The sequence below is a fragment of the Dendrobates tinctorius genome, unplaced genomic scaffold (genome assembly GCF_039654945.1).
Source record: "Dendrobates tinctorius isolate UK_male_01 unplaced genomic scaffold, ASM3965494v1 ptg000056l, whole genome shotgun sequence".
Taxonomy (NCBI): Eukaryota; Metazoa; Chordata; class Amphibia; order Anura; family Dendrobatidae; genus Dendrobates; species Dendrobates tinctorius.
Window position 1 is genome coordinate 22024183 of NW_027361724.1, and position 21966 is coordinate 22046148.

Here is a 21966-nt window from a genome sequence, read left to right on the forward strand (position 1 = left end):
ACACAATGGTCATAGCACAGGTTGAGATATCATGACGTCACAGCCTGCACCCTGAACTTTTTGGGTGCACGTGCAGAACTCTCCTGGTCCTGGTCATTAAACCCAGAAGCTCTAGTCTAGCATGATTGACCCAAGAATTTCAGTGTGGTCGACAGTGATCCGAAGATGCGATGAGAACTCGAAGGATGGCGGAGGGGCCGGAAAGGTTTGTGGTAGGGTGAGTGGAATGATTTTTTTTACATTTCCAGGACATAATAAAAAGCATAAAATTTGTGGAAAACAACTTCTCTGCAAATCGAATTTCCTGAGAAAATTTGCAGAGGTGATTCAAATGTTGCCTAATCTGCTCATCTCTAGTTAATGGTGCACCAGTGAGGGGTGCAAAATGCTTTTCTTGACCCAGGCATTGGCAACACACGTATCACTGGTTTGCACCATCTATTAGTTGACTTAGTTTGGTGCAAAGGATTTTGGCACAAGGCATCACGATTTACGCCATGGAACCTCGACGAACATCTAAAAACACATTTCTAATGTGTAAGGCTTGACAGACATATCATTTTTGGTACAAATTAAGTAATAATTCTGGATCATGTCACTTATGTAGCTTCATCATTCCCATTTTGGTACAAAGTTAAATAAATAATTATAATACAAATGAAAAAAAAACAGCTTTTGGGTTTATATGCAAGTATTCTGTTTATGGGACTATTATTATCTTATGCAATAATGTACTTGCAGACGACATTTCAAAATTTCCACAATTTGAAGTCATTTTTTTTTAAACCACAAAAATGTAAATGTACAGCATCAACCTCAGCCATCAAATACTCCGGGGATTTCATAGATTTCTGCCTTCTTATAGAGAATGGGAATAGCCTGTACTTACGTGTGAGACATGACTTCTGCAGCACTGTGTGATCGCTTCTGGGTAAAGATCCAGCATATGATATGGCTTAGAAATAAGGGGTGTGAGGATATTCCCTAATCCCAGGTGAAGATCACATCTATTAGATTTTTCAGAAAATGCTTCTAGTGCATGTATATAATCAGGAGAGCAATGCTGCCATGATTGTCTGCGCTTTCTTCTGTTTATTAGGTTACTAGGGAGACACGGGGAGAGGCGTTAGAAGGCATCGGCCATTGAAAAAGATGTTGCTTAGCAATGCTGAGGCTTCCTGTGTCAGACACTAGACGGCTCTGCTTTACTGTACCAGCACAGTATTAATTAGTAATTGCTAGGTACACACAATGGTGCATAGACTGAGGAACAATCACCCCGGCGTAATGACTGAAGCAGCAATAATGATCATTGATATTGGAAAATTTCACTTCCTATTAGTAATAATTTTCAATGAATGTGCGCAATACGGCCGTAGAATTGCAAGAATATAACAATGTTTCCAACATTCTAGAACGTTTCCCGTGACCAGTGTTAGGCCGGAGTCACACACAACGATTAAAAAAATCGGTCCGATTTTTGTCCAGGGATCCGTCTGTCATCCGAATTTCCGGCAATGAACCGATTTTATTCGCATCTAAGCATCCAATTGACATCCAATGCCAATGCCTGATGCTCTTTCCTGTTGACCTGGAGAAGTCTTGCGATTTTATCGCAAGTCACACTTGTGGTCCGTTTGTAATCCGATTTTTTTATCACCCCCATAGACTTGCATTGGCGAGTCCGATCCGAAAATCGGTGACAATCGCAGCATGCTGCGATTGTCTCGGTCTGAGGAAACATTCCGACAAAAAATTGGATGATGGGAGCTGCCCCATAGAATAACATTGGGACGACTGCAATGCGATTTTTTTATCTCATTGCATTCGTCCGATTTTTTCGCTAGTGTGACTCCGGCCTTACTCTGCAATACATTCTGACAAGCAGAACTTGTAAGGCTGGTTTCACACTTGCGTTTTTTTGTGCTGTTTTTTAGCGCAAAAAAACGCATGCATTTTTCCCCCCTATCTTTTACATGGGTGCGCATACACATGCATTTGTATGCGTTTGTATGCGCATGCGTTTTTTGTAGTGTTCGCTCGGGCGCACAAAATGCATCCTGTTGTATTTTTTGTGCGTCCAACTTGCCCAAAAACAACACATGCGCACGCAATGCGTTTTTTTTACAGCAAAACACCCATTATAGTCTATGGGTGCGCATACGCATGCATTTTTTAAAAAAACGCACGAAAACCCACAAAAACTGCACACAAACACATGATGCGCTTTTTTCATGCGTTTGTATGCCCAAAAAACGCACCACAAAAAACGCAAGTGTGAAAGTAGCCTAACCTTGTTATTATAACTTTGTTACAAATTATTTACCTTTGGTGACTGTGTATATTTTGTCTTTTTTTCAGCTTGTCAGACATTTCATTTTGCTTTTTTTATATTACTAAAAAGGATCAGAGAAAGTAAACTCACTAAGGCTGTGTGCGCACACAGCGTTTTTTATAGCTTTTTTTAGCGGATTTGCCAATAAATCCGCTATAAAAATGCTAAAAATAAGCTTCCCATTAATTTCTATGCATTTAGCAATTTCTGTGCATATTGATGCATTTTTTATCGTGAAAAAACGCTTCGTGGTAAAAAATGCAGCATGCTCATTAATTTCGCCGATTTTTCCGCATTTCTGGCTGGTTCAATGTGTCAGGAACCGCGCAGAAAAAAAACGCATACAAAACGTGCATTTTTTGTGCAAAAAACGCGCAAAACACGCACGGAAGATGCACAGAAAACGCGCAGAAAAAAACCCTGCGGTTTCTGGGAAGGGAGTCAGGTTTTTCAGCAGAAATTTTCTGCTACGTGTGCACATAGCCTAAGAGGAGCAAGAGAACTCGGGAGAAATGTTTGGACGCTACGGGTTATGAATCACATGACATAAAGAAACTAAACTCCGTAAGACGAGCAAGAGAACTCGGGAAGCTTTTTGAACGATACAAGTTAAGAAGCACATGACATAAACAACAGAGATGAAAGCATGCAGGGAGAGTAGAAAGGTTATATGGAGAATGAAACAGCATGGTAAATGGGGCGAATAAGGAAAAAGGAGGATAAATAGGGAGGACAGCAATGTAGATGGAGGGAGAGTGGGGACTGGAACACAAATAAGGCCTCATACTCACTGGCGATAAAATCGGACTACTGCAATCCGATTTTTAATCTGATTGCACTCTGACCCATGTTAGTGAATTTTTTTTCTCAGCCAAAATCGGTGTGAGAAAAAAATCGCAGCATGCTGCGATTTGCAGCGATTTTCGCCAATAGAAGTCAATGCGTGCGATTTTTAATGGATACATCACCATTCTGTGGTATAGAACACTGTAAATGGTCCTGTAAATGACTGTAGAAAAAGAGTGGCTGGGAAAAAAAACGGATGGAAAACGGATGGAAAAATAAAAAATCGCATAAAAATCGCATGACACTGGCATAACACGCCACCCTTTTTTCCAGTCCAGAAATCGGACCGTTTTTTTAATCGCCAATGGGTATGAGGCCTAAGGGTGTATAACACATGAATTGGGAAGAAGAGCACATAAACAGGGGACAGACAATTGGAATAAACGTGATTGGAGATTAATGCTTGCAAAAAGGGAGCCGGCTGTCAATCAGCAGTCATACCGCATCAACAGAGCACAACAGAAGAGAATTCATTGCTCTGTTGAAGAGACGTCAGTGGAAGTCAGTGAATCGCCGGTAGGAGCAGTCTGTGACCGCTCTGTGCAGGCAGAGATCGCCACCGGACACAACAGGCAGATAGATAGCAACTACATACCTGTTACTTCTTTGGCCTATAGTAAAAAAAAAGTCCTTCATATCACCTTTTAACACTGATGAGTCATGATAGTGATTTCTTTCTTCTGAAAAGTTGCTCTGACAGCTCATTTCTGGCTTGAGCAACGTCCTGTTGTCCATGCTCCGTCACTACAAGGCAGCTCTATTGGTATCTGATGCATGTGCAGTGAGGTGAGGTGCACTATCCACGGCTTCATGTGCGCACAGCACCCAGGCTGGCATGCGTTTATGTCAACCAAGGGGCGTTAATCAAGTCACAAATGGGAATAGTTAGTTTGACTGAGGAATCACCTATGTGATTTGGCAATTACTAATTAGCATTCAATAGATGTTATGCTTGAAAATGGAGGAGCACTAAATTTGTATACAAACATTTTTCCTTCACTAGACTCTACTTTGAAGATAGAGTAGTAGTGTATTCCGCAACTTGTCTTTTTGCTGATTAATCAATGTAATTCACTGTGATTCAGTTTGAGTCTTTTTATGATTCACAGAGTCTTTGAGGACTGATGTGATCGCAAAAAAACACGGACATGTGAGCAGCCCAATAGACTATAATGGGTACGTGTTCAACATATGAAAAACTTGGAGAGAACACATACGTGACTTAAGGATGTCTGAAGGAGTCCTTAGGTCTCATTCAAATGTCTGTATTGCATGTACGTGTTGCATCAGTTTTTTTCGAGGATACAACACGTATGCATTATTATCTATGAACAGCACACATGTACGCATTTTTTCACGAAACATGCGTCCATACAAAACTCATGAACACATAGCCATTTTGTTCCGGTATCAAGGATGAAATGTGCAAATACAAGTCTATGAGTCCGTGAAAAACACGTACAGCACAAAGATGGCATCAGTTTGTATGTAAGACTTAGTTTGGAGAATTATATATAAACTGTACCAAATATAAACAGGTCTATATGAACATTATACCATACATCTAATATATAAAGCTCAATGTGTGTGTATGTTTGTATGTATGTGTGTATGTCCGGGATTGGCATCCGCTCCGTCGCAGCTACAGCCACAAAATTTTGCACCGTCACAAGTCTGGACCCCGAGAGCATTATAGGCTATGTTGTGAGGCAACATTTTAACCCCGCACGTTTCAATTCACCAAACAATTTTGCCTATTATTCTTATCATTTCTATGGTGTTATCGACCTTCTGTAAAGCTGGAAATAACACAAGTTATTACCGTGCCAACACAGACCACCCTCTGACACAGACTGCAGGGGGAGCCCAGTATCACACAGGATAGGATTAGATACACGGCTCAGCAGTCAGTATCACACAGGATAGGATTAGATACACAGCTCAGCAGTCAGTATCACACAGGAGAGGATTAGACACTTGGCTCAGCAGTCAGTATCACACAGGATCGGATTACACAGCTCAGCACACAGTATCACACAGAATAGTATTAGATTGACGGCTCAGCAGACAGCATCACACAGAATAGGATTAGATACACGGCTCAGCAGTCAGTATCACACAGGATAGGATTAGATACACGGCTCAGCAGTCAGTAACACACATGATAGGATTAGGTACACGGCTCAGCAGTCAGTATCACACAGGATAGGGTTAGATACACGGCTCAGCAGACGGTATCACACAGGATAGGATTAGATACACGGCTGAGCAGTCAGTAACACACGATAGGATTAGATACACAGCTCAGCAGAAAGTATCACACAGGAGAGGATTAGGTACACAGCTCAGCAGACATTATCACACAGGATAGGGTTAGATACACAGCTCAGAAACAGGATGTGCCAAAGGAGAGGATATTTTCATTCCAAGAATTCCACTCATTCCATGTGATTTGTTTTTTGATTTTAAATGCCTCCAGTTTCCAGTTCAACTGCTATTTGCAATGTCCATTAACAATGCTCAGGGACAGTCCTTGAAAGTAGTAGGGATCGATTTGCAATCTCCATGCTTTTCTCATGGTCAACTTTACGTGGTCTGTTCAAGAGTTGGAACTGCCGAAAATCTGTTCATCTTTGCATCCAAAGGAAAAAACAAAAATGCTGTTTATAAAAAGGCTCTTGAATGAGTTGAAAATAAAATACTATCAATACTTGGGTAATCGCTTAGTTAATTTGTGTTGCAAATCTGTAGTGTTGAATATATGATGTGAAATGTTTTTATGTGCAATATAATCATTACAATTTGTTATAACTAACCACAGTTGGTTACTATTCCCAGGCAACGCCGGGCTCTTCAGCTAGTGTCTATTAATGGTGGAGGGAACAGATGGTGAGAAAAATGTCCACAAGCATGAAATAATCCTTTGGATTTTTAATTACATGAAGGATATGTTATTACTTTCATTCCACTGGGAAACAGCCCAGATATAAGCACAATACCTGTGACGTTCAGGAACCGACTATGTCCGAGAGTGGACCCCCTGGGTCGCGGATCTGGAGCCCCTGGGCCGAGCGCGCCAGGTGATGACCGACCCCTATACAGGGATCACTAGGGGCAGGACCACAGGGGTCAGAACCGCGACAGCTGGTACCAAGAGGGACGGCTCGATGGACAAGCTAGGACAGAGAGAGGGCAGAGATACCGGATAGAGACCAGGTTACCGGAGCGAGGAAACCAGGCAGCAGTTACTTGTAAGGTAGCAAGACTAAGCCACAGGAGGCGAAGGAGTACAGAGGAGGAAGCCACGGGAGGGAATATAGGAGCGGACGGGCAGAGGACAGGAAACCCAGGAGGGAAGGGAAGCCCAGGAAGAGAGGAGGGGGACCTGGAGGTACGTAACCAGAAAATAGGCAGGAGGAGCACTGGGAGAGAGGAACGGACAGGACGAGGCTGAGGCAGACAGGGGGGAACTGAGTGAGACATAAAGCAGGTGTACTATAGAGGAACTATAGCGGCCAGAGAGTGCGGGGATGCCACACAATCATCAGGCGTCTTCCCCATAGGGAGGATGCCTGAAATACCTAATGGCCAGGAAGTGAGTAGCAAGCCCCGCCTTCAGCGACGCCCACTGCTTGATGAAGAGAGCGGGCGGGCACGCGCCCGCGGCTTAAGGACAGAGCGCGGGGACACAGCAGAGTGGGATGCCGGGTAAGAGAGCACGCTGACGGAGGAGCGTCGGTGGGGAGAGGCAGCGGCGGATGCCACCGCTGAAGAGGCATCGGCGGGCTCGGCCGCTGATGTCATAGTACCCCCCTCCTTACATCCCCCCTTCTGAGACTGGCCAAAAAATTTTTCAGTATAAGAGGGGCATTAACATTCTCTCGAGGTTCCCAGGACCTCTCCTCGGGGCCAAAACCCTTCAACTCAATGAGAAAAAGAGTCTTCCCAATAACTCTTTTCATAGCCAAAATGTCCTTTACTTCAAAGACGTCTTCAGACCCAATTGGTGAAGGAGAAGCAGTGGAGGCAGGTTGGAACCGATTCAGAACCACAGGTTTCAGGAGCGAGACATGAAAGGTGTTAGGGACTCGAAGTGAGACCGGCAACCTCAGTTTATAAGCCACCTCATTGATGCGTCCAAGTACTTCGAAAGGCCCGATGTATCGGGGACTTAACTTGTAGGAAGGAACTTTCAGACGGATATGCTTGGTCGAATGCCAAACTTTGTCGCCAGGATGATACGGAGGAAGGTCCCTTCGTCTTTTGTCCGCATGTTTCTTGATTTGGGTACTGGCCTTCACGAGGGCTTCTCTGGTCTCCTTCCAGATTTGCGAAAATTCCATGGCAAGAGTATCTGCTGCGGGAACTCCTGATGACGTGGAAAAGGGCAGCGGAACCCCCGGGTTCTGACCAGAGACTACAAAGAACGGCGACTTGGTGGTAGATTCGCTGGGATTATTATTATGGGCAAATTCTGCCCAAGGTAGGAGAGAGACCCAATTGTCTTGATGGACATTGGAAAAGTGCCGTAGGTAGGTTGTTAGAACCTGATTAATCCGTTCCACTTGCCCGTTGGTCTGTGGATGATAAGCGGAGGAGAAGTCGAGGGATGTGCCCATAAGCCGACAGAGAGCCCTCCAGAATCGAAAGGTAAATTGGACCCCATGATCAGACACAATCCGTTGGGGAAGGCCATGTAGCCTGAAGATCTGGTGGATGAAGATCTCGGCCAACCTTGGAGCTGAGTGCAGTGCGGGCAAAGGTATAAAATGGGCCATCTTGGAGAAGCGATCTGCTAGGACTAAGATGGTAGTGCATCCAGCTGAGCGGGGCAAGTCTGTTACGAAATCCATTGCGATTTGCCGCCATGGGGCCTCCGGAACCGGTAACGGGTGAAGAAGACCGGGAAGCAGGGTTCTCGGAACTTTGTTCTGAGCACAGGGCGTGCAAGAGGCTATGTAGTCCATCACGTCTTGGCGAAGGGAGGGCGACCAGTAGTAACGGGAGAGAAGCAGGAGGATCTTCTTGGACCCAACGTGCCTGGCAACCTTGGAGGAGTGCCCCCAGCACAGCACCTCCGGGCGTTTATTCTGGGGAACGAAGGTTTTGCCTGGTGGAGGGGTAGAGAAATTCACAGGAGCCAAGGTGATAACTTTGGCAGGCTTGATAATATATGATGGACCCTCATCCCCTTCAGGCGACTGCAAGGACCTGGAGAGAGCATCTGCTTTGATGTTCTTATTGCCGGAACGGAAGTGAAGCTTGAAATCAAAACGAGAAAAATACAGGGCCCATCTGGCTTGTCTGGAATTGAGTCTCTGAGCTGACTGCAGATAGGCCAAATTCTTGTGGTCCATGAAGATAGTAAAGGGGTGGACTGCCCCTTCAAGCAAATACCGCCATTCTTCCAGAGCCATCTTAATGGCCAGCAATTCCCGGTCTCCAATGGAGTAATTGCACTCTGCAGTCGAAAAGGATTTAGAAATGAACCCACAGGGAACCAGCCACCCAGATGGAGCCTGCTGGGAAAGGACCACCCCGGCTCCGGTGGAGGAGGCATCTACCTCTAGGACAAAAGGCCTACTGACCACTGGGCGATGTAAGATCGGTGCTGATGCAAAAGAGCGTTTCAAGGCAAGGAAGGCGTCTTCAGCCTCGGGAGACCAGCTGTTTGACTTAGTTCCTTTACGGGTCAGAGTCAAATGGGCTTGGTCACTGTGGAAAAATGAGGCACAAACTGTCGGTAATAATTAGCGAATCCATGGAAACGCTGGATGGCTTTTATACCAACAGGACGAGGCCACTTGAGCACCGCTGAGAGCTTTTCTGGATCCATCTTCAGACCGGAATCTGTGATTATATAACCCAAGAAGGGTAACGAGGTTTGCTCAAAGAGGCACTTCTCAATCTTGGCGTAGAGATGATTCTCCCGAAGACGATGCAGGACCATGCAAATGCTTCTCCGATGAGAGGATAGGTTGGGCGAAAAGATGAGAATATCATCTAAGTACACCACCACGCAGGAATACAGTAGATCCCGAAACACCTCGTTAACGAATTCCTGAAACACGGCTGGAGCGTTGCAGAGACCAAACGGCATGACTAAATTCATAATGACCATCACGGGTATTGAAGGCAGTCTTCCACTCGTCCCCTGTGTGGATCCGGATTAGATTATAAGCTCCCCGCAGATCCAACTTCGTGAAGACCCGAGCCCCCCTCAGCCGGTTGAAGAGTTCAGGGATGAGTGGAAGTGGGTATCGATTCTTAACACTGATATTGTTCAGGCCCCAGTAGTCAATACATGGTTGGAGTGATCCGTCTTTTTTCCGAACAAAGAAAAAGCCTGCGCCTGCAGGGGACGAGGACTTCCGAATGAACCCCTTGGCCAGGTTTTCTTGAATGTATTCCATCATAGCCGTGGTCTCTGCTGGGGATAGAGGATACGTTCTTCCTCTGGGAGGGGTGGCTCTGGGGATCAGGTCGATAGGGCAGTCATAGGCCCGATGCGGAGGCAGTGAATCCGCTTCTTCTTTGCTAAAAACATCGGCATACGCGTGATACGGTGCGGGAAGGCCCGGGAGCTCGACTGGCTTAGGCAGCGAACGAGGAAGGACGATGGACCGCAGGCAACGTTCATGGCAGGAGTGACCCCACCGCAGAATCTCCCCTTAGCGCCAGTCAACAACTGGCTCGTGCAACCTGAGCCAGGGTAATCCAAGGAGAACAGCATGGGATAATTGCGGCAGGATGTAAAAGGCGATCCTCTCGAGATGAAGTGCTCCAATTTGCAGGTCTACTTCGGCAGTAACCATGGTGACGAGCTCGGGGAGAGGTTTGCCATCAACAGTGGCGATAGCACGCAGGTTTTTTAGGATGACCACCGGAATCTGGAGCTTATCAACCTCTTCTTGCCGAATGAAATTACCAGCCGCACCCGAGTCCACATACACCTGCACAGATCTACGCTCCCGACCTGCAATAATTAAAGCTGAAAGGGTAAGGGGCAGAGAGGAATTATGATCACCTAGGGAGACCTCTCTTACCTGACCTAGGTGGAGGCGTTTCCCGGTTTCTCAGGACAGGTGCGCACAAAGTGATTGGCTCCACCGCTATACAGACAGAGACCGTTCATCTTCCTCTCCCTGCGTCGCTGTTTGGACAGCCTGATACGATCTATCTGCATGGGCTCGGGGGTGACGCTAGTGGAGGGTGCAGAGGAGCGTGGAATAGGAGCTTGATACAGCCTAAAGGGCCTTTTCTCCCTAGCTGACTCTCGAGCGTGTTTCAAAAACTACAGATCGATACGAGTAGCCAGGGATATGAGATCCTCCAGGGTGGTAGGGGTATCTCGCCCGGCAAGCTCGTCCTTGATTTTACCTGAAAGACCCCTCCAAAAGGCACCCACAAGTGCCTCATTATTCCACCCCAGCTGCGACGACAATGTCCGAAAGCGGATGGCGTACTGTGCCACAGTAAGGGAACCCTGGCGGAGGTTATTGAGGGCCTCCGTGGTAGATGCTACGCGTCCGGGTTCGTGGAATACTTTGCGGAACATCTCCAGAAAATTCTGGATACTAGAAACTATGGGATCATCCCTCTCCCATAAAGGATTCACCCATGCCAGGGCCTCTCCCTCAAGGTGGAATACTATGAACGCCACCTTGGCGCGATCTGTGGGATATTGCTGGGGCAAAAGCACCGACACAACTTAGGATCTCTGCTATACCTGGGAGGCTTTCCCAGATGAGGGGGCGGGGACGAAACTGCGTCCCGGGATGAGGTTGAGGCGGCCGCCGAGGACTGCAAGGCAAGCAGTCGATCGTCAACGGACGCCATGTAACCCAAGATGTGAGACTGAGCATCGCGTTGCTGCGCGAGCTCCTGCTGAAGACTAGCTAAGAGGGGAGCATGCCCTGGATCAGAGGCTTGCAGGGCAGACAGCCGGGTGTCCATGGATTTCATGAACGACATTATCCGGGTCTGGTTTTCACGTAAGAAAAGTAGTTCCTTCTGTGTAGCGGCCGCGGCACCGGCGGGATCCATGGCCTGATTATACTGTGACGTTCAGGAACCGACTACGTCCAAGAGTGGATCCCCTGGGTCGCAGATCTGGAGCCCCTGGGCCGAGCGCGCCAGGTGATGACCGACCCCTATACAGGGATCGTTAGGGGAAGGACCGCAGGGGTCAGAACCACGACAGCCGGTACTAAGAGGGACGGCTCGAGGGACAAGCTAGGACAGAGAGAGGGCAGAGATACTGGACAGAGACCAGGGTACCGGAGCGAGGAAACCAGGCAGCAGTTACTTGTAAGGTAGCAAGACTAAGCCACAGGAGGCGAAGGAGTACAGAGGAGGAAGCCACGGGAGGGAATATAGAAGCGGACGGGCAGAGGACAGGAAACCCAGGAGGGAAGGGAAGCCCAGGAAGAGAGGAGGGGGACTTGGAGGTACGTAAACCAGAAAATAGGCAGGAGGAGCACTGGGAGAGAGGAACGGACAGGACGAGGCTGAGGCAGACAGGGGGGAACTGAGCAAGACACAAGGCAGGTGTACTATAGAGGAACTATAGCGGCCAGAGAGTGCGGGGATGCCACACAATCATCAGGCGTCTTCCCCATAGGGAGGATGCCTGAAATACCTAATGGCCAGGAAGTGAGTAGCATGCCCCGCCTTCAGCGACGCCCACCACTGGATGAAGAGAGCGGGCAGGCGCGCGCCCGCGGCCTAAGGACAGGGCGCGGGGATACAGCAGAGCGGGAGGCTGGGTAAGAAAGCACGCTGACGGAGGAGCGTCGGTGGGGAGAGGCAGCGGCGGATGCCGCCGCTGAAGAGGCATCAGTGGGCTCGGCCGCCGATGTCACAATACCTCTATGAAAGGTCTGAGAAATAGAATTAAGCCTTATCAAATTTGATTTTTGCAACTAAATTAGAATTCTCCCAGTTATTATGATCTGGAAATTTCAAATACTTACAGTAAGAAATAGTGTTAACCAGACATAAAGTGAATCACACTTGGTGTGAAAAGAAAAGAAAACAAACTGTGTGAATTGAAAGTATGAACCAATTAGTAAGGCCGTACTAGGCCGTAGGGCTAGATTCCTATTGCTGCTAATGTGTACCCAAAATGGTTGTCCCTCTAAAATGGCTTCCCCTTTTTATACTAACAGCCCGTGACCCCCCCATACCATGTGACCGACCCACATCTTAGCCCAGCCCATCCATGCCAGCACAGAAAATTAACCCCCTATTCTCTGTTCTATTCACCAACCACCTCCGTATCTACTTCCCTCTCTACCCTGTCATGCCGGCCTCCCTTTTACGTCCACCCACCCTCCCCTTTGTTTCAATCTGGTATATGATTGCAAGTAGGTGTATTCAATCCATTTCATTGTTTGTAAGTTCTTGTCATGGCAGTTGTGCGCAGGGGGGTCCTCGAAGTTGGTAAGGCAGGACGCCCTGGGGGGGGATCGGAATGGGGTCCTCGACTCCCTCCAGAGCGGGCTTAAGTGGACGACCATTTTAGGTATCAAGAGGATGGGAAAAAGGATCTGGGAGAAGCTAATGGTTCTGGACAGGCGGGTTGTTTTGGTGCCTCTGAGCTGGTGCTTTACGGCTGGAGGTAAAGAACTCGACCTGGAGCCATATGGGATGGTTAACATCTTGGAATTTTGGTTTCGGGCTTTGAGGACCGCCCCTCTGGGTTGTGATTTAATGTAATGTTTGTTTATGTTAAATAAATGGCTGCTGTGGCCAAATTATCCAACATCCTTGGCTTGGGTCTTTATTATAAGGGGGGGTAGTGAGATGGAGTTGAGCTAAGGGGGCTGGGGTTGCGGGTATAAGTATAGGATCTACGAGGAATCTCGAATACCCCGTTTGTCAAGAAGTAATTTAATGGAAAGAACATCAAATCCAAGATGAGTTACTGAAAACAAGATGTAATGCTGTGACCAGCACCTTACAAAGGTCTGATACTGTATGTGCATATTTAAAATGATAAGAATCCATCTCTTCATGGATGATGTGTGAGAATCAATGTTCATCAGCATTTTGTACCTGTGCTACTTCTATCCTATACCACTAGGGCCTGTCTTCAGTGAACTGGTATCATAGCCATGTATTAGTTGTCAAAAGAAACTGCATTAAAAATAGAGTCAATAGGTTACACAGAGGGGTTGGCCACTACTCAGACAACCCCTTCTGAATCCCTGTGCCCCCTATCGCCATAAATTATTGACACTTATACTGTACTTACCTTCAGTGAGAGCCTTATTCCAGCGGTGTTGGCATCAGCTCTCCCGGGGCTCACATGACATTATGTCACACGATCCATGTATCCATTTTGTGCTGTCTTCATTCTCCTGGACTACAGATGTAATTGATATCCAGAGGAAGTGAGAGCTGTGGCTGCTCTCTCACTGCTTCTGGATGTCTTGATTTCTCTGAAGTACAGGAGAAAGAAGCCCGCCCTGATTGGCTACAGGGATCGTGTGACATCACAATGTCACTTTAGCACTAGGAGAGCCAGTGCTGACACCCCTGAAACGGCACCGGCAGTTAGTATATGTTTTATTATTATACTAGAGGGGAACCTAGGGTTCCAAAAGGGGTTGTCTGAGTAGTGGACAACCCCTATAATTATGTAAGTTTAAAAAAGACAAAGGTCAATCAAGTTTCAAACTTTTTGTTACACATAATCTTTTGCTAGATTACTTATTGGTAGCGTGGCTGGTCTGGAGCCGGAATCTCCAGGAGTGGACCCTCTGGGCCGTGGCACCAAGGGGCCCCGGGCGAGCTGCCAGGTGGAACCGACCCCTATACAGGGACCGTTAGGAGCAGACCCAGGGGTTCGAGTACCACGGTAGCCGGTACCGAGAGGGGCGGCTCCTGATGGACTGGAGTAGGACTGTGGGACTGAAGTGTAGATGACAAAACAGAGCTGGAACACAGGAGACAGGAGTGGAGTAAGACTGTAGACTGGAACGTGGAGGGCCTGAAGTGTAGATGACAGGACAGAGCTGGAACACAGGAGACAGGAATGGAGTAAGACAGTAGACTGGAACGTGGAGGGATGGCTGGAGCAGGAACACAGGAGACAGGATTAGAGGAAGACAGAAGCACTGGAGCAGGATGGAACAGGAACACCGGAGGCAGGACTGGAGTAGGATGGCAGGACTGGAGCAGGATGGAACAGGAACACCGGAGGCAGCACTGGAGTACAGCAGGGGACATGGATAGCCAGACTGCGAGGCTGCTGCAGGGAGCACACGAGAACAGGACTGTGAGACTGCAGAGAGCACACAAAGAAGCGAGGCCCAGTGTGCTAGGAAACACAACAATCAGGCGCCTCTCTCAGGGGGAAGCGGCCTGATATGCCCCTGTCTGGTCTGCCATTGGTCAGGGGGTGCTTCCGGGTCAGGGCATAGCTGGAGCACAAGAAGCAGAAGGGAGGCGCGTCCGCGGCCTGTGGCGCATGCACATTGCATGCAGAGACGCCGTCGGCAGCGCGCCTGTCAGAGGTGACCGCCGTGGCTGTCGAGCAGTGAGGGGCTGTGGCGTGGGAGCGATTGCCAGGTGAGTATGCAGAGACGGCGTGACAGTACCCCCTCCCCTAAGCCGCCCTCCCCGGAGATTAGCAAGAAATCTCTTGAGGATACGAGGAGCCTTGATATTCTCCCGAGGTTCTCAGGATCTCTCCTCAGGACTAAAGCCCTTCCAGTCAACAAGAAAAAATGTGCTACCTCTAACCTTCTTCATGGTGATAATGTCCTCCCCTTCAAAGACATCATCGGCACCCACCGGCTGAGGACCGGAATCAGGCAAGGAATGGAAGCGATTTAGCACCACAGGTTTCAGGAGAGAGACGTGGAAGGTGTTCGGGACCCGGAGCGAACGATCATTTGGCTGACACTTGCACAATTTTTTTTGGAGTATTGCTATAGGTTGCAGGCTGTATTATGAGCCTAGGGTTGTTATAGCTATGTCACATGGATGACTTTTAAATGTTTTTAAATGTGTGTGTTGGTGCATTCATGTCCAATAAAATTTGCTTCTAAACGCTATCTCCTGGTTTGTGGTGATCCCCCTTTTATGGCCTATCTTTTTCTTTGTTTTTGTTATAGGACCCAGGAGCGAAGCAGGCAACATCAATTTGTAAGCGACTTCGTTGATACGTCCAAGAATTTAAAACGGACCGATGTAGCGTGGCCCCAACTTGTAGGAAGGCAGTTTCAACTGGATGAATTTGGACGAGAGCCAGACACAATAGGGTGGAGGATCGAATCTCTTCTTGTTGGCATAATTCTTCATCTGATCAGCGGACTTCTTGTGAGACGTGTTGGTCTCTGCCCAAATCTTGGAAAATTCGGAGGACAAAAGCATTGGCCGCGGGTACCTCGGAGGCAGCGGTTATCGGAAGGGGAACACCAGGATGTCTGCCGAACACAATGAAAAACGGAGACTTGGCCGAGAACTCGCCAGCATGGTTGTTGTAAGCGAACTCTGCCCAGGGAAGTAAGTCAACCCAATCGTTCTGGTGGGTGTTGGAGAAATGACGTAGGTACCCAGTCAACATCTGGTTGGTACACTCCACCTGCCCGATGGACTGTGGATGGTAGGCCGAGAAGTCAAGGGAAACGTTCATGAGCTTACAAAGTGATCGCCAGAACTTGGAGGTGAACTGAACCCCTCGGTCCGACACAATGCGTTGAGGTAGTCCATGGAGTCTGAAGATTTGGTGGATGAAGACTTTGGCTAGCTCCGGAGCCTAGGGGAGACCGGGCAGAGGGACGAAGTGGGCCATCTTGGAAAAACGATCCACCATCACCAAGATGACTGTGCAGCCAGAAGAGCAGGGTAGGTCGGTGATGAAATCCATGGCGATGTTTTCCCAAGGAACCGCAGGGACGGGCAACGGCAGCAACAAGCCAGACGGAGGTCTTCGTGGCACTTTGTTTTTTGTACAGGATGGACAAGAAGCCACAAAATCAAAAACATCTTGGCGAAGCGTGCGCCACCAGTAGTGACACGCGATAAGATCCAGGGTCTTCTTAGTTCCAGCAAGCCGGCCAGTTTGGAGGAGTGCCCCGATAGGAGGACTTTTCGCTTGAGGTTCTCAGGCACAAGCGTTTTGCCAGGAGGAGGAGCAAGCCAGTTCACTGGAGCCACTGTGATGATCCTAGTGGGGTCAATGATATCCGAGGGTTCCTCCGTGGTTTCGTGTGGCTGGAAGACCCTGGACAGAGCATCGGCTTTGGTATTTTTGTTGCCGGGACGGAAACGGAGCTTGAAGTCAAATCGGGCGAAAAACAAGGACTGTTATGAGTTCATTTTCCCCTTCACCATTGAGGTCTGATGAACTCCCTCTTCTAGTGAAGGAAGGTAGTGAGGCTGATTACCAAGCACCTGAGCTGGGAGAGGATGACTGGGCGACGGGGATCTCTGACTGGATATAAGGCAGCTGACGCCCTTCTGCCTCGCTGGTGATTTCTCTGTGGAATTCAAGGAGACCAGTCTGATTCCTGCTCCTCAAAAGCTAAGTTTTCTGCTTTGCCTTTTTGCATTTGTGTTTTGGTTTTAGTTTGCCTTGCTTTTCTGGATTCTGCCAATCCCTGCTGGGGTGAGCTGAATTCCTTTTTTGTCGGTTTGCTCTGTCTTCAGAAAATACCTGAGTACTGACATAGTCTTTTTGAAGCCTAGCGTCTTCAGGGCCTTTTTCCCTGTCAGTCTGTTGGCTCTTATTTTGATAGGGTTTTTCGCGGATTGCAGACAGCAGCTTTCCTATCCTGTCCTATCTAGTTAGCTTGGGCCCCATCATTTGCTCAGTCTATCTTTCTATCTGTGTTAGTGTTTTTTCATCTTGCTTCACCGTCATTATATGTTGGGGGCTGCCTATTGCTTTGGGGTCTGCTCTGGGGCAATTTAGATTTCCCTTTCTGTCTTTAGGCTAGGCAGTTCTCCGGCTGTGATCGAGGGGTCTAGGGCATCGTAGGAACCCCCCACGGCTACTGCTAGTTGTTGTTGATAGGTTCAGGGGTCTGCAATCCGATAGCTGCCAACTTCTCTGGTTTTCTGGACTTAGCTAGCATTTCTGTTTTTGCCTCCTACGGTGACTCATTCTTAACAGAATCACCAGCCATACCGCAGATCCTAGGGTACTCAATAGCAGGAAAGAATGGTGTAAAAAAAAAAAAGGGTGTATATTTTTTCCTCTATATCTCTGAGGCTGTAGGGGGAATTTTTTTTTTCTCTCAATGGAGATAAAGCAATTGTCTGATCGTGTGGAGCAGCTCGCTGCGGAAGTGCGGGGAATTTCCACCTACCTTGCTCATTCACATGCTGCTGAACCAAAGATCCCTACTCCTGATGTGTTTTTTGGGGATTGGTCTAAATTTTTTAATTTCAAAAATAATTGTAAATTATTTTTTGCCTTGAAGCCTAACTCATCAGGGAGCTCCACGCAGCAGGTTAAAATTGTCATCTCTTTGCTGCGTGGTGATCCCCAGGATTGGGCGTTGTCTTTGAAACCTGATGATCCTAGTCTGACTAATGTGAACGCATTTTTTCAAGCCTTGGGGTTGTTGTATGACGAACCTAATGCTATTGATCAGGCTGAAAAGACCCTGTTGGCATTGAGCCAGGGTCGAGATTCTGCAGAATTGTACTGTCAAAAATTCCGAAAGTGGGCGGTCCTTACTGCCTGGAATGATAATGCCTTGGCAGCTCTCTTTCGGAAGGGTTTGTCAGAAGCCGTAAAAGATACTATGGTGGGATTTCCTGTTCCCTCTGGTCTGGACGATTCTATGTCATTAGCCATTCAGGTTGATCGGCGTTTACGTGAACGCAGGACTGCACGAGAGGTGTTGCCTCCTGTTGAACAAGTGTCTAAACCTATGCAATGTGATAGAGTTTTGTCCAGGGAGCAACGTCAGGAGTTCAGAAAGCGTAATAATCTGTGTTTTTTTTGTGGAGATGCCTCGCATATTATTTCTGTCTGTCCTAAACGAGAGAAACGTTTTGCACACACGTTTTCTGTGGGTGGTGTTCAACCTAAGTTTCTTCTGGCAATTACTCTGATCTGCTCCCTGTCCACATTTTCCGCCAAGGCTTTTGTGGGTTCGGGAGCAGCCCTGAACCTAATGGACTTGGATTTTGCTAAACGTTGTGGATTTCCTATGACACCTCTGCGGACGCCTATCCCTTTGAGGGGGGATTGATGCTACTCCTTTGGTGAAAAATAAACCTCAGTTTTGGACCCAGGTGGTAACCCCCAAACCATCAAGAAAATTGCAGATTTTTGGTGTTGCATAATTTTCATGATACCATTGTTCTGGGGTTTCCCTGGTTGCAAATTCATAATCCAGTTTTGGACTGGAAATCTGTGTCTGTGGTGAGTTGGGGTTGTCGGTGTGCCCTTAGTGAGGCTCTGTTTTTTTCCACCTCTCCTCAGTCGCATGATGTTCCTGACTATTTGGCGGACTTTTATGATATATTTAGTGAGAATGAGTCTGCGTCTTTGCCTCCTCATAGGAGTTATGACTGTGCAATTGAACTGAGCCTGGGGTGTAAATTTCCCAAAGGTCGGCTCTTCAATTTATCTGTACCCGAGCATGAGGCTATGCGATCCTATATTAAGGAGGCGTTGGAGAAGGGTCATATTAGACCATCCTCTTCACCATTAGGTGCTGGTTTTTTTTTCGTGGCCAAAAAGGATGGTTCATTAAGGCCTTGTATTGATTATCGTGCCGTCAACAAAATTACTATTAAATATCAGTATCCGTTACCCCTGATTTCGGATCTATTCTCCAGAGTTAAAGGTGCTTGCTGGCTTACCAAGCTTGACCTCAGGGGGGCGTATAATCTTATCCGCATTAAGCATGGGGATGAATGGAAGATGGCGTTTAATACTCCAGAGGGACATTTTGAGTACCTGGTGATGCCTTTTGGGCTCACTAATGCCCCTTCTGTCTTCCAGTGCTTCATGAACGACATTTTCCGAAACTTTGTGGATAAATTTTTGATTATCTATCTGGATGATATTTTGATCTTCTTCAAGGATTGGGATTCTCATGTGGAACATGTTCGGACGGTGTTCCGGATCTTGAGGGAGAATTCCCCGTATGTCAAAGGATCGAAATGCCTTTTTGGGGTACAGAGGATTTCATTTTTGGGATTTATTTTGTCTCCGTCAACTATTGAAATGGATCCGGCCAAGGTACAGGCCATTTATGATTGGGTTCAGCCCACTTCTTTGAAGGCCCTTCAGAAGTTTTTGGGTTTTGCTAATTTTTATCGGAAATTTATAGCAAAATTTTCTAGTATTGCCAAGCCATTGACTGATCTGACTAAGAAGGGTGCTGATGTGTTGAATTGGTCTCCGGAGGCTGTTTCTTCCTTTCAGGAGCTGAAGCGAAGATTCACTTCTGCCCCGGTTTTGCGGCAACCTGATGTCTCACTCCCGTTTCAGGTGGAGGTGGATGCTTCTGAGATTGGTGCAGGAGCGGTGTTGTCCCAAAAAGATCCTGTGACATCTAAAATGAATCCTTGTGCTTTCTTTTCCCAAAAGTTCTCCCCATCCGAACGTAACTATGATGTGGGGAATCGGGAACTGTTGGCCATGAAATGGGCATTTGAAGAGTGGAGACATTGGTTGGAGGGAGCCAAACACCAAGTCGTGGTCCTTACTGACCACAAGAATTTGATTTACCTGTAGTTGGCCAAGCGCTTGAATCCTAGACAGGCTAGGTGGGCCTTGTTTTTCACACGTTTTGATTTTGTGGTCTCTTTTCTTCCGGGCACTAAGAATGTCAAGGCAGACGCCCTCTCTAGGAGTTTCCTTGCTGATTCTCCTGTTGTGACTAAGCCTGCTACCATCTCAGGCGAGGGGGTAGTTCTTTCTGCCATCTCGCCCGATTTGAGACGTGCTCTGGAAGAGTTTCAGGAGGACAAACCTGAGCGTTGTCCCAGTGGAAAGTTGTATGTTCCTGACCAGTGGAAGAAGAGAGTGATGTCTGAAGTTCATTGCTCTGCATTGGCTGGTCATCCAGGTATTTTTGATACTAGAGATCTGGTGAGTCGGTCTTTTTGGTGGCCCGCCTTGTCTCATGATGTCAGGAATTTTGTGCAGTCCTGTGGGACTTGCTCCCTGTCTAAACCTTGTTCTCGCTCTAGTAGCTTGTTGATGCCTTTGCCGGTGCCCAGGAGGCCATGGACCCATATTTCAATGGATTTTACCTCTGATATGCCTGTCTCTCAGAGAATGACTTTTATTTGGGTGATTTGTGATAGATTCTCTAAGATGGTCCATCTTGTACCACTCCCTAAGTTGCCATCTTCCTCTGAGTTGGTGCCCTTGTTTTTGCAACAGGTGGTTCGCTTGCACGGGATTCCTGAGAACATTGTATCTGACAGAGGAGTTCAGTTTGTGTCTAGATTTTGGAGGACTTTCTGTTCCAAGCTGGGAATTCAGTTGTCCTTCTCCTCTGCGTTTCACCCTCAGACCAATGGGCAGACGGAGAGAACAAACCAGACTTTGGAGTCGTATTTGAGATGTTTTATTTCTGCCGATCAGGATGATTGGGTTTCATTTTTGCCTTTGGCCGAATTTGCTTTAAATAATAGAGCTAGTTCTGCCACTTTGATGTCTCCTTTTTTTTGTAACTTTGGGTTTCACCCTCGATTTTCTTCAGGGCAGGTGGAGCCTTCTGCCTGCCCAGGTGTTGACACTGTGGTGGAGAGAATGCACCAGATCTGGGACCAAGTAGTGGATAAGTTGTCTCTCTCCCAGGAAAAGGCCCAGGGTTTTCCAACCGGCGTAGGACCGTTGGTCCCCAGTTTAAGGTGGGTGATATGATTTGGTTGTCATCAAAAAATATCGCTATGAAGGTGGCTTCTCCTAAGTTTAAGCCTAGATTTATTGGACCTTACAAGATTTTGGAGATTATTAATCCGGTCTCTTTTCAGTTGGCTCTTCCTGTCACATTTAAAATTCATAATGTGTTTCATAAGTCCTTGTTGAAGAGGTTTGTTGAACCAGTAGTTCCTGTGGTGGCACCTCCTGACCCTGTATTGGTTGAAGGTAACATGGAATATGAGGTAGAGAAGATACTGGATTCCCTTCTGGCTAGATGGAGACTCCAGTATTTGGTTAAGTGGAAGGGTTATGGTCAGGAGGATAATTCCTGGGTCTCTGCCTCTGATATTCATGCCGAAAGATTGGTGCATGCCTTTCATCGGGCTCACCCGGATCGCCCTGGTGGCATGGATGAGGGTTCGGTGACCCCTCCTCAAGGGGGAGGTACTGTTGTGAGTTCATTTTTCCCTTCACCGTTGAGGTCTGATGAACTCCCTCCTCTGGTGAAGGAAGGTAGTGAGGCTGATTACCAAACGCCTGGGCAGCTAGATGATGACTGGGTGGCTGGAATTGAGGACTGGATATAAGGCAGCCGACGCCCTTCTGCCTTGCTGGTGATCCTGCTGGATTCTTGGAGACCAGTCTGATTCCTGCGTCTCAAAGCTAAGTTTTTCTGCTCTGCTTTGTACACTTCTGTTTTGTGTTTGTTTTGCCTTGTTTTTTGGGAATTCTGCCATCCCTGGCCGGGGGTGAGCTGAATTCCATTTTTGTCTCTGATCTGTTGATCTTTTGCTCTGTCTTCAGAATACACTTGAGTGCTGATTTAGTCTTTTGAAGCCTAGCAACTTCAGGGCCTGTTTTTCCTATCAGTCGGTTGGCACATTTTTGATAGGGTTTTTGCAGATGGCAGACAGCAGCTTTCCTATCCTGT

General features: G+C 47.4%; 1 protein-coding gene across 1 annotated transcript in view; it reads right to left on the minus strand.

Annotated features, from left to right (window-relative positions):
* DRC11 (dynein regulatory complex subunit 11) overlaps window positions 1-1105 on the minus strand; it is a 247671-nt gene extending 246566 nt beyond the window's left edge. The window contains exon 1 of the mRNA XM_073577592.1: window positions 890-1105. Within this exon, the coding sequence (XP_073433693.1) occupies window positions 890-900 (11 nt within the window). The 5' untranslated portion in view covers window positions 901-1105. The remainder of the gene's footprint in view (window positions 1-889) is intronic.
* Window positions 1106-21966: the final 20861 nt, after the last annotated feature.